At 37.4% G+C, this 12,331-nt stretch overlaps 1 protein-coding gene across 1 annotated transcript in view; it reads right to left on the minus strand.

Moving 5' to 3' along the window:
* Nucleotides 1-11,859, minus strand: part of LOC107660168 (GDNF family receptor alpha-4-like) — a 28,265-nt gene extending 16,406 nt beyond the window's left edge. The window contains exons 1-2 of the mRNA XM_016449409.1: nucleotides 11,337-11,859; nucleotides 6,175-6,459 (exon numbers count right to left, since the gene is read on the minus strand). Coding sequence (XP_016304895.1) covers nucleotides 6,175-6,459; nucleotides 11,337-11,379 — 328 coding nt within the window. The 5' untranslated portion in view covers nucleotides 11,380-11,859. The remainder of the gene's footprint in view (nucleotides 1-6,174; nucleotides 6,460-11,336) is intronic.
* Between the last annotated feature and the right edge of the window lie 472 nt (nucleotides 11,860-12,331).

Consider the following 12,331-nt stretch of genomic DNA (forward strand, 5'->3'; position numbering starts at 1 on the left):
GGAAGCAAACTCATTGCATTTGCTGTCGGAGAGCATTTCACTGGGAATCTGACTTGGGGGGTTTGTCAGTCTCTCAACAGTAGCAAAAAGAGTGCGAGTGTTGTTTAAGTTACTGTTTAAAAGGTTTGAGAAGAATGACTGTCTAGCTTTGCCTAGTTCCACATTGAAAGCATGAAGGCTGTCTTTATAGATTCTATAGTGAATTTCAAGTTTCGTCTTCCGCCACATCCGCTCAGCTTTTCTTCATTGTCTTTTCATACTTTGTAATGCTGTTGATTTTCTCCAATCTGATTTTTGTCTGCCAGTCTTCTTGCTGACTTTCACAGGAGCAATATCATCAATAAATAACGTTCTTAACTTTTGAGTTAAAGGAATCAAGGAGAAGATCAACAGAGTCTGCAGAAAGGGCTGTTTCATTGAGGACTGTTGCACTGCAACTGTCTTCTAGCCATGTTTCGTTTAGAAACATCAAATCCAGGTTGTTTGTGGTTATTAAGTCATTGATTAGAAATAATTTATTTTTTAATGAGCGAATGTTTAAAAATGCTAACTTGATGGCATTGCTTTGTGTCTTTACAGCAATCTTAGTTTGACGCATAATAGGCCAGAGATTAGATGAGTCAGCCGTATAGCTTGAGAAGGCCTTAGACTTTCTATCACGTGATAAAACAGAAATAGAGAAAGCTACAGACACACTGGGTTCCCGCTTGTTTTTTTTGTTTTTTTTGTGAATGTGAATTTGTGAATGTTGCTGCTATCGTAGCGGGGACCACCTGACACATATCACTAAGAGCTGCTATCAGTTGTTTTTGGTTCACCTACAGCAGATGGAGGAAGGTTTGGGCCCTGACGTTGTGATAGCAGCCGGAGAGCTCTCAGATAGTGCTACATCCTTAATAACAATGGATGACATATTTAGGCCCTTACTGATGATTAAATCTAGAGTATGTCGATTGTGTGTGGGTTCATGCACATGCTGAATCAGGTCAAAAGTGTTTAAAACAGTTATAATTTCTTTTGAAGACCTGACACATATCACTGAGAGCTGCTATCAGTTGTTTTTGGTTCACCTACAGCAGATGGAGGGTTTGGGCCCTGGCGTTGTGGCAGTGGCCGGAGAGCTCTCGCAGGAGGAGGAGGATGAGCTGGGCCAACAGGCTTTGGTGGTTGGGGGGCCCGCCGTTTTTTAGTTGATATCTGGGGGCTTGCAGCGAATGAGTGGGAGAGTTTGGTCCCAGCATACACCAGTTCCTCCATTTTCTGTGAGAAGCTTAGAAGTGGAGATGCTGGAGAGAGGGATAATTTGTCTGGTGAGATGGGCTGTGTCTCTGGTGTTTCCGGTGGTTGTGATATGTTGTCCTGGCTTCCCTGGCTGTTTTCGACCTTGGGTGCTGAGTCTTGGAGCTGTTCTGATACGCTGATTCTGATATGATATATAGTAATATAGTATATAGTAATATAGTAATATATAGTATATAGTAATATAGTAATATAGCAATTAAATAAGCACAGTGCTGCACTTTAGTGAATGCACTTCATTATTTTATTAATATGTTCTTTTTCTTTTCTTTTTTAATCATTTTAGATCATTTTTTATTATTTGTATTTGTTTTAAATAGACTTTTTTTTAAACTTTTATTTTTTTAAGATATTGTTATTTGTTTTTATTTATTTCACATTTCTTTTATTATTTTATTTAATGTATTATTTTATTTAGATATTCTTTTTTCATATTATTTATTTTAATTATATTTATTTATTTACTTTAGATTTATAAAATGTATGATTTATAAAATGTAGATTTTTAAAATGTATGTATTTTATTTTATTTCTCTTTATAATGACTATGCTGTTTTATTTTATTATTTCTATTTACTTTAATTTTTTAATTGAACTTTTATTTATTATTTTTCATTATTATACTGAAATGTTCTTTTTCATTTTATTTACTTTATGTATTTTTTTATTTGTTTTAATTTTTTTATTAAACTTTCCTTCCTCATTCTTAAACGGTGTTAAATTTAGTTTAACGTGTCGTTTATCTTTCTCTTTATATGTAACACTATGCACTTGTATGAATTACGACTGTGTATGAAATGTGCTACAATTATATCAATAAACCTGCCTTGCATCATCTATATGAACAGATCTGAATATCACAGAGATTTAGCAAAGCCCTAGATCCACCCTAGCAACAACTTCAAATGCCTTAGCAATAGATTAGCAAATACTGTAAACATTTGTCAGCAAACACCCCTCATATTTTCTTCAAAAAGTCATGTTATAATTACTACACTCTTAGCCTAACTCCAAAATGCACATTTTGTCATTTCACAGGCCGGGTTAGGCATCCGCAGAAGGAGTTTTTTGTCATGTTGTGATATTCTTTTGGGGACATTTTCTGAAATTCCGGTTATCAAAACCTACGCACACACAGACTCTTCAAACAAATGAAAACAGGCAGAATCCCTCCTGTCATCTTATTCGCACGCCACATTTCAATCTACGGAGGCGCCACATCAAGTGTGCTACATTCACAATTACGTGCCTTGCGTATTCTGCCGCTGACGGTTTTCATTTGCAGCACGCAGGAGAAGAACACTTGACATTTCCAGTTGATGTGTTTTAAAAGCACTTATTTCTGAGACTGTCGATCAGGCCGGGCTCTTCTGGCCCCTGCGGCCCCTGCGTTGCACTCAGACGCATGACGAGTTCGCTGCTGGAGAAGCCTGGGATTAGTCAGCATTTACAACAGCTCTTGATGAGTCGCTGTGGGAACCCATCTTCCTGTTTCATAAGGTTTAATATTAATAAGCCATATTGGGTGGGAATATAAACTCCGAATCAATTAATTTTGCAGCCGTGCTTTGACGATCCTCCGGACGTCATTCACCAGGAACTCTGTAATCTCTTTTGCTCATGAGCAAACACACGAGCATGAAACTTCTGCCGTGAGACGGAACCAGAAGCCCTCGACGGAACGCGGCATATTCCAGTTCCTGCATGTATGCGTCCGTCTCGCCGAGCGTAATGAACAGATGAGGGAATGGCGAGATTAATCACGATAGCATTGTCAGGGAGCCAGTCGTTTGTTTAGTGTCTGACTGGGTTTTATGCCTCCTTGCCATTTCATACACATTACTGAGCACTCATTAAATGCTATTACTGCCTAAATCTAAATCCTCTGGTAGCTCACTCAACACTCTCATTAAAGCGTTTGGCATGTCCTGAAAGAACATCCACTGAGATCTGTGAGTACACTGTTTATGACCGACAGAACAAAGGCAGTCATTTTGAAATTGATTTAACTGAATTCTTTATGCATGACTTTTCTCTGGAGTTACCTACTCCCTCTTTTACTTTCTTATTCACTTTCTTTAAACCTGCTCCTTTCATCATGACATTCACTGGTTTGGGAATTGCTGGACATGAGTCAGGGAATATTCTAGGGAGTCTTAAAAAAACATGAAACTGCATTAGCAATTTAACTTCTAGAATATGATATATTTCTGAGTGAATATGCATATATATTATATTTACACCCCTCAAAAGTTTGGAGTCGGTAAGATTTTTGTATTTTTTTTTTTTTGGTTTTTGATGTTTTTGAAAGACATCTCTTATACTCACCAAGCCTGCCTTTATTTGTTCAAAAATACAGTAAATTGTAATACTGTGAAATATTATTATAGTTTAAAAGAACTGTTTTGTCTTTTAATATACACTACCAGTCAAAAGTTTTTGAAGAGTAAGATTTGTAATGTTTTTTTTAAAGAAGTCTCTTCTGCTCACTGAGCCTGCATTTATTTGATCTAAAGTACAGCAAAAACAGTAAAATTTTGAAATATTTTTATTATTTAAAATAGTCGTTTTCTTTTTGAATATATTTTTAAAAAATAATTTATTCCTGTGATTTCAAAGCTGAATTTTTAGCATAATTACTCTAGTCACATGATTCTTCAGAAATCATTCTAATATTCTGATTTGCTGCTGAAAAAAATATTTATTTTTATTATGCTGAAAACAGCTGAGTAGAATGTTTTCAGGTTTCTTTGATGAATAGAAAGTTCAGAAGAACAGCATTGATCTAAAATAGAAATCTTTTGTAACAATTTCTTTATCATCACTTAGGGTTAAGGTTTTGATCAATTTAAAGCATCTTTGCTAAATAAAAGTATTAAAGGGGTGGTTGACTGGTTTTTTTCTAGGCTTGAATGTGTTTATGGGGTGCAGTCTAACATGTGTTAATGCGCCGTTTTTAAAAAAACACATTATTTTTCACATAATTTACCTTTATTCTACACCGCTCTATCCCTTCACCCATAAACGCGCTGATCATTTCCTGCTTTTATGAAGCCCCTCCCTCAGAAATACTTGATGGGCTTAGATTGCTTAGCTAGCCCAGTGTGTTGTGATTGGCTAAACCGTCTCTAGCGTGTCTGAACGTCACGCCCCTCACCTCAGCGGCATGTGCTCCGGTTGTTGCAAGTGCGTCCATGTATAACGCTTCTCATAGTGATGTGAAAATAAGTGTATAAATGGAACAGTTCATTGCTGGAGCTGAGCTGAATGAGAGAGAGATAAAGAGAGAGAGATGCAGAGCGTGTGCAGAGCAGAGGAACGTGAGGAACAGTATTGAGAACCGCTGCTTTACAACATTGATTTTGAAACTTGTGAATCCATTAGAATCGTTAGAAGACAGAATCACGATTCATATATGAACTGAATTTATTAATTTTACGTGCACCCATGGTTTTCTCTTTCTCTTCTCTAAAGCAGCGCAGAATGGCCTCGCCCCCTTCGTTGCATGTTCCCGGGGGCGGGGTTTGTTTGGGTTTGTGATGTCACAAACCCGGGAAGTAACTCGTTATAGTCCCTACCAGCTGTTTTTGTAGGCATTAAACTGCCAGAATTTTAAAAGACGATATCTCCGTTTGCTCTGAACTTTCAGCGCCGCAACTTTGCAGATATTGTTTATGCTCAAACAGCAACATTACACACTAACTAATGTTAAAAAAGTGAAATCACAATCAACCACCCCTTTAATTTCTATAATTTCTTTCCCCAAAAAAAAATATATATACCGACTCAAGCTTTTGAATGGTATAGTGTATAATGTTACAAACGCTTTTTATTTCAGATAAATGCTGATCTTTGGATCTTTCTATTCATCAAAGCATCTTGAAAAAAATTTACTCAACTGTTTTAAATGATGATGATAATAATAATAATAATAATAATAATAATAATAATAAATGTTTCTTAAACAGCAAATCAGAATATTAGAATGATTTCTGAAGGATCATGTGACTGGAGTAATGAATGATGCTGAAAATTTAGCTTTGATCACAGGAATAAATTACATTTTAAAATGTATTCAAATAGAAAGCTTTTTTTTTTTTAAATAATAAAAATATTTCACAATATTAGTGCTTTTGCTGTATTTTGTATCAAATAAATGCAGGCTTGGTGAGCAGAAGAGAATTCTTTAAAAACATTAAAAATCTTACTGTTTAAAAACTTTTGACTGGTAATGTACTTTAGAATGTATTTTACTTCTGTGATGGCAAATCTGAATTTTCAGCATCATTACTCCAGTCTTCAGTGTCACATGATCCTTCAGAAATCATTCTAATATGCTGATGTGCTGCTCAAGAAACATTTCTTATTATCATCAATATTGCAAACAATGCTTACTGTTTTTGTGGAAACTGTGATAATTTTTTTATCCTACACTTTGATAGGATTCTTTGATGAATAGAAAGTTGAAAATAACAGTTTATTTGAATCAGAAATCTTTTGATCAATTTAATGCATCCATGCTGAATAAAAGTATTAATCTCTTAAAAATAGGAACTTAAATTTGTGAATGGTAATGTGGTTCTATAATGGCATTTTTGATCATTTAAATGTATTTTTATAGTTCTTTTCACAGTAAATATTGGTCTAAAACTAAAAGTATTGGTCTTTCTTTAACTTTCCACAGACTCCCTAGAACTCCTTTTGCAAGAAACCATTTGTAACTCAAACAGGATTTTTAATGAAAAGAATTAGGGTGCAGGGACTAAATTGAGAACAGATCCAGGTGGTTGAAGAGGAGAGGCTGAAATATAAGAGGGTTTATTGTTGACAATAGTCATCATACAAAAAGTAAAAGCTCTCTCTTCCGCCTCTTACCCTGTGGAAAACGGACGGTCCAGTAAATGCTCAGGCACTGTTGTTCCAAGCGAGAGCCTCGCTGACACTTGCATTCTTGCAGGTTCTGATAGTGCATGAGGTTGTTCTGGGCATCGACGCAGGCCTGCCGCCCCTCCAGACTGACTGGAGCCACTGCCTCCTCGTCCACGCAGTACTCCAGGTGCCGGAACTGCCGCTTACACTCCGGGTCCACCATACATTCATTTACAGCCTCTATGCAGTCCACAGTCCCGGGGAACACTGGCACCACCAAGGGAACAGCCCCTGGAGGATTGTGAGTAAAGTTCATTTTAAAATCAATAAACAAAGTATTTATTAACAATATGCTTTACCAGTGAGCTAATTAATTTAGCAGACAGCATTTGGCTCCACAGACACGCATTTGGACACAGTTGTGGGTAGGCCCAGATGGAATCACACATTTTTTTATTGTCATACATGCCTTTTTCTACATGGCATTTCAGTACAAAATCAGCAGTGGAATGCATTTAAACCTCATAAAAAGTCTTAAAAGGAACCGAGAGCAACTACAACATTACGAAATGAATAGACAATTCCTATATTCCCAATCAGTTCCTGAATTTGAATTGAATTGGAGGTACATTTGCAAACAGGTTGCAGAATTGCAGTCCGAATTTGTATGTGAGGAAGTAGAAATACAATTAATCCAAAGAAGTTTCAATGTACTTTTTAAAGGGATAATTCACCCCAAAATGAAAATTATGCCATTAATTACTCACCCTCATGTTGTTCTAAACCCATAAGACCTTCGTTCATCTTTGGAACACAAATTAAGATATTTTTTATTAAATCCGAGAGCTTTCTGACCCTGCATAGAGAGCAATGCAACTGACACGTTTAAGGCCCAGAAAGGTAGTAAGGACATTGTTAAAATAGTCCATGTGACATCAGCGGTTCAATCTTAATTTTATGAAGCTACAAGAATACTTTTAAAATTAAGGTCTTATGGGTTTGGAACGACATGAGGGTAAGTAATTAATGACAGAATTGTCATTTTTGGGTGAACTATCCCTCAGCATGCTGCATCTCAGGGCCTAAACCAACAATTTAGACAAATTACTTGAGAAAAATGCACACAGACAAACCCTCGTATCCATTTAAAACAGTGAATGACTGTTTTTCAGCAAGGATGACAAATGTCAAGGAATAAAAAAGAAGCCATTAACACTAGGCTATATTTAAGTATCTTTCTGACCGTAAATGTGCTGTATAGACTTCCAGCACACACTGTTATTTGCTGCATTGAGGGTTTTGTCAAATGTGGGTCAGAGCGCCGTATCTATTCACTATTGGTGACACGTCACATCAAAGCATGGCGGCGGTATTAAAAGAACCGGGTCGGATGGGCCCGTCTGATTGACAGGGAGGAGAAACGGAAGACAATCCGAAAGCCCCGGGAGGAAGGAGTGCACTGCAGGGACGTGATGCTGAGACGGTCCTCGACGCTAAATCATAGCGCTCAGCGCCTTTAATGAAAATTGGCTACAACATCATCATAAAAGCCGTGTGTGAGTGGAGCTCACGCACACACATGCTCGCACGCGCTCTTTCTGATTCTGTCGCTTGGCTTGAATCTTCCAGGATAGGCGAGAGAGCCCAACACCATCTGCCGTCACCGTGTTTGCCTTTCCAAATCCTGGTTATCAACAAAACACACACGCAACCCTGAAAAGACCCTAAATGTCCCCTCATATGTGAAGAAAACATGCCCGGAGGGAAGATTACCTTTTTGTAAACTAGTCCCGTGTGGTTTATTGAACCTGTGTTCTTAAGATTCCTCTTTGATTTGCTAAAAATGGCCGTGTAATTAGGCTGTCCGCCTGTCCCTGGGTATGTCCTTGGCTGGGATGCATCTGAGTCTATTATGGCATATTTTTCTCCATGCAATTAGTATATGCGCTGACGAAGCCTGGTTCACCTGTGTGTATTAAAGCATCCCAAAACATTTCTTAACTTGTGCAGCTAATGCTTTTCGCAAGAATCTCATTTGGGTAACAGCAGAAATGAGGAAGAAACCATTACACAACAAAAAATATTTTCATACTCAGTATTTTTTACAGTTTTACAGTCCAAGTATCTGAAGATACATTTACTTGAGAAGCAAAATTGCTTTAGGTATTAAGTCTGAAAAAATAATCCAAATGAAGTGAGTTAAAAAATATCTACCACTGGGGTAAGGACTACGTTTATTTTTCTTACCCCACTGGCAGATATTTGTTCTTGTTTTAACCCTTGTGCTGTGCTGAAAACCTACTATGGTGTTCCCAGTAAAATGACCAACCTTTTAAATATTGCTTGTGATTCTCTCATTTTGCGATATTATCACTAAATCTTGGATTTAATCTTTTTGTCAACCTGTTTTCTTTCAATTAGCACAGGTTTTGCATTTCTTTTTGGACCTGATAGATCATAGGCCTCGCTGATCTGAGCTTATGCACAAAAAGTATTATTAGTGGATGATTTTGGCAGTGTTCACTCAAAAACTGATGTGCAGAAGCTCAGATCAATGAGCCCTACGATCAATCAGGTCCAAAAAGCAACACTTGTGCTAACTGAAAGAAAACAACTTTGAATCCAATATTTGGTTGCAATATCGCATATTGAGAGATTTACAAGGGATATATTTTTTTTGTAGGGCAGTAATTTTTGACTGAGAAACACCATAAGTATAACAAGGTGGGCAAACAATCCTTAAAAAAAAAAAAAAACCTACAAAAATTATGCAATTTTCTGCAAGCTGTTATACCCTGTGTGAACAAAGTCTGTAAGTTTTAGTCCAATGTGATAACATCAAAATGACCGGATAACAACATGAGGGTTAAGCATAAAATCACTTAATTTTGATAACATAAAAAAAAAAAAAAAAAAAAAAAAAATTATTTTGCTTCTTAAGTCAGTATATTATAATTTGAGAATGTTTAGATATTCTACTGAAAAACAAGACTAAAATGCTCATTTTTTGTAGCGGATATGCCAGCCATGTTTTTTCCCAGACCTGTCAGCATCTGTCGCTGACAAATGAGTTGAAGCTGCCAAAGTCCAGAGTTGCGCACGCGAATCTTTTCTGAAACACACCTGGGCATGCGGCTGGCACGAGTTTGCACATGCGCACCTGCCCGAAGGCCGTCAATGTTTGACTTGGTATGTTTGTACACATCTTTCCACCTCGGGTCGCCTCTTAAAAACATATTCAAGCTTGCGAATATTTATGCAAATACACTGTGGAAATGAAATCTTTTTGCCACTTGATATCCGTCAGGGGGTCCCTTTTGCGATTCGTGTGGCTGATATACGACCCGACCCCCGGGGATACACACAGCACGAGCGAGCACATCAAATCTGCAATCATTAACACAGCTAATAAATAAACCTGTCGATCAGCGCACGCATTACAGCGTGTTCTCGTGGCACCAGGGTGCGACAAACACCACTCATGATGATGAATGCCACTTGGGCTACAAAGCACTCGCACAAGACACTTGCAATATTGCACCCTGTCGTCCCATGTGGGGAGAGAAAGTCAAATCCCTCAAATGTTGGTTGCTGTGCTACAGGAACACCATGGAGCTGCCCTTTACCAGCCTAATCTGTCTCTGTTTATATGTGTGTGCGTTTCTGCCATCACATAATTGGGATAATACTGACTGTGACAGATGTCTCATAACATACTGTTATTTGTTGACGGAAATTATATTTTTAGACCTGGCCTGTGCAGATTATCATTCTCGGAAGAGCTCCTGTAATGTCTGAGATATTACAACTATTATGCTGTTGTGATTCAAAGGTGTGAAGAAAATAAACACAGGGCTGTAAAGTACATCTAATTGGCTGAAAATCTCAGTGTTGTATTTAACTATTAAAAGTACTGTGTATGAATGAAATATAATTACCTATTGTTTAAAGCATAATGATGAGCTCAGAATGCTACATTAAAGGAGGGTCTCTTAAAGGTCATTTGTGTTTTTGTACACATTTAACAGTAAGTAATATTACTAGTTAAGCTCTTTTAAGCTCTTTATGTTGGTTTTACAACATAAAGGGTTGTGCTATGGTTACAAGCCGCATATAAAGATAATCTGGTGCTATTAGGGATATTCTTAAGAGTGTACAGCGTTTGTTAAACGTAATATGCAAGTACACAGATATGTGAGAGAGTGACAGACACATCTGTTCTGCTCAGCGTACAGCATTCTAGAAAATGAAACCCTTTCTATTGTTTCAGCACAAGCACATGGCACAGCGGTCACCCTAAAACACACCTGTGCAATAAGTTTCCATGCAATTGTAATTTAATCACTGCTGTTCTGGCTTTTTCAAATGATCATCATGTAATGGTATGCACTATATATGACATATACAATATAATGCATGCAAAATGTGCATAATACATCCAATACACAGCATACCGTGTGCAACCGGTAGAATTTTTTATGTGTACGATGAAAACTTGTTTATGATATCTGTTGTGCTTATTCTACTCACTTGGTCTATTTGTCTGTAATATATTGTGTATTATGTAAATAGTTTATAATGTAGAATTTTCTAATCTTTCTATATGTATTGTGTTATGCTCTATACTGTACATGTCTGGCTGTTAACACAACCCAAAAATAAAGTATCTATCTATCTATCTATCTATCTGTCTATCTATCTATCTGTCTATCTATCTATCTATCTATCTATAATCTTTTCCCTCAGACAATCCTTCCCTTTACAATACCATGGTTTTACAGTAGTAAGTCTCCTTTAGTTTAGTTCACCACCAAAGAGCCATTCATAAAAATATCTATCTATCTATCTATCTATCTATCTTTTCCATTAGAAAATGTACAATACCATGGTTTTACTATAGTAACAGTCCCTTTTAGTTTGCGTTCATCTTTCACCTCACGTTTATATTATTGTATATATGTAAATATAATGAATCACAATAGTTATACTAACAAATTGTTTTTGCAGGCAGCTCTATATTAATATTATTCACGTTGTTCATTAACTTAAGTAAATATGCAATGTAAATACTTATGTATTCATGTAAATGTATTGCATAAACACTGTCATGTAACGTGTGACCCTAATGTGTCAAAATAAGTAATGGAGACTGTTTCTAAGAGTCTTACCCTTAATGACGAACAGATTTAGAAGTATTCCCAGAAGGATCATGTCGACTGCTGCTGGATGCGCTCGGCTGGACGGTGATGCTGCTGGGGAATCTCGGGGAAGCGCGTCGGGAACCCCCGGATCGGTCCGACTCAGTCCGAGCCACTACATCCATACAAGAGGACCACCGTCCGACTGATAGAGATCTCCAAAACGACGTGTCCGAAAATCAGTTCCAGCTACAAACTTGTGCGATATCGGAAGCTTTCTAATGCGTAAGGGGTGTCCGAGCAGCAATGATTTAATACAACAAACAAACCAGGGGAAAATTGCAAACTGTCAAACGCACTAGCAGCTGATGTCCGTTATACTCACGACCGGAGTCTTTCTAAAATAATAATCCTCGATTCAAACGCGTATCACCATGATAGAAGCGTAACCAAAGGCGCGCGTCAGATGTTCCAGTGTGCGCATTAGTGCGCATCAGTTTAATACAGTATATGTGAGCGCGACCCCAGATGCTTGATTCCTGCTGTCCCACAGCACAATCACAGCTCAATCCAGTCCTCAAACTCAGCGGCGAATTTTACATGCAGCTGCCTCCCTGTGATTGGCTCGGGCATTCTCAGGCGCATCCATGCAAAATCCCTGACCAGCCTTCTGGAGAGCTGCGTCGGTGCTCCTATATGCTAGAGAAATTCAGCGGTGCTCTGCAAGTATCTAAGTTTGCAAGTGAATCTTTCAGCAATAGTGAAATGTTACGGCGATTAAAAAAGTGAGATAAAGGTCAGTCAAACTGTGCACTCTAAAAAATAACTGTCCTTTTTAGGATTTCATCACTCAGTGGTTTTAAAACGGTTCGTAAGTTTACCAAGAAATAAAGAACTCTTTTAGGCTGTATGTTTTTGTTTTTTTATTATTAAAAAATCTCTTATGTTAAATGTTCTTCAGATTAGCATATTTACAAAATTTATGAACATTATCCTATAGTGGTTTTTGTTCTACTGGAAATCTA

Source organism: Sinocyclocheilus anshuiensis, unplaced genomic scaffold, assembly GCF_001515605.1.
Source record: "Sinocyclocheilus anshuiensis isolate Anshui unplaced genomic scaffold, SAMN03320099.WGS_v1.1 scaffold888, whole genome shotgun sequence".
Lineage (NCBI taxonomy): Eukaryota > Metazoa > Chordata > Actinopteri > Cypriniformes > Cyprinidae > Sinocyclocheilus > Sinocyclocheilus anshuiensis.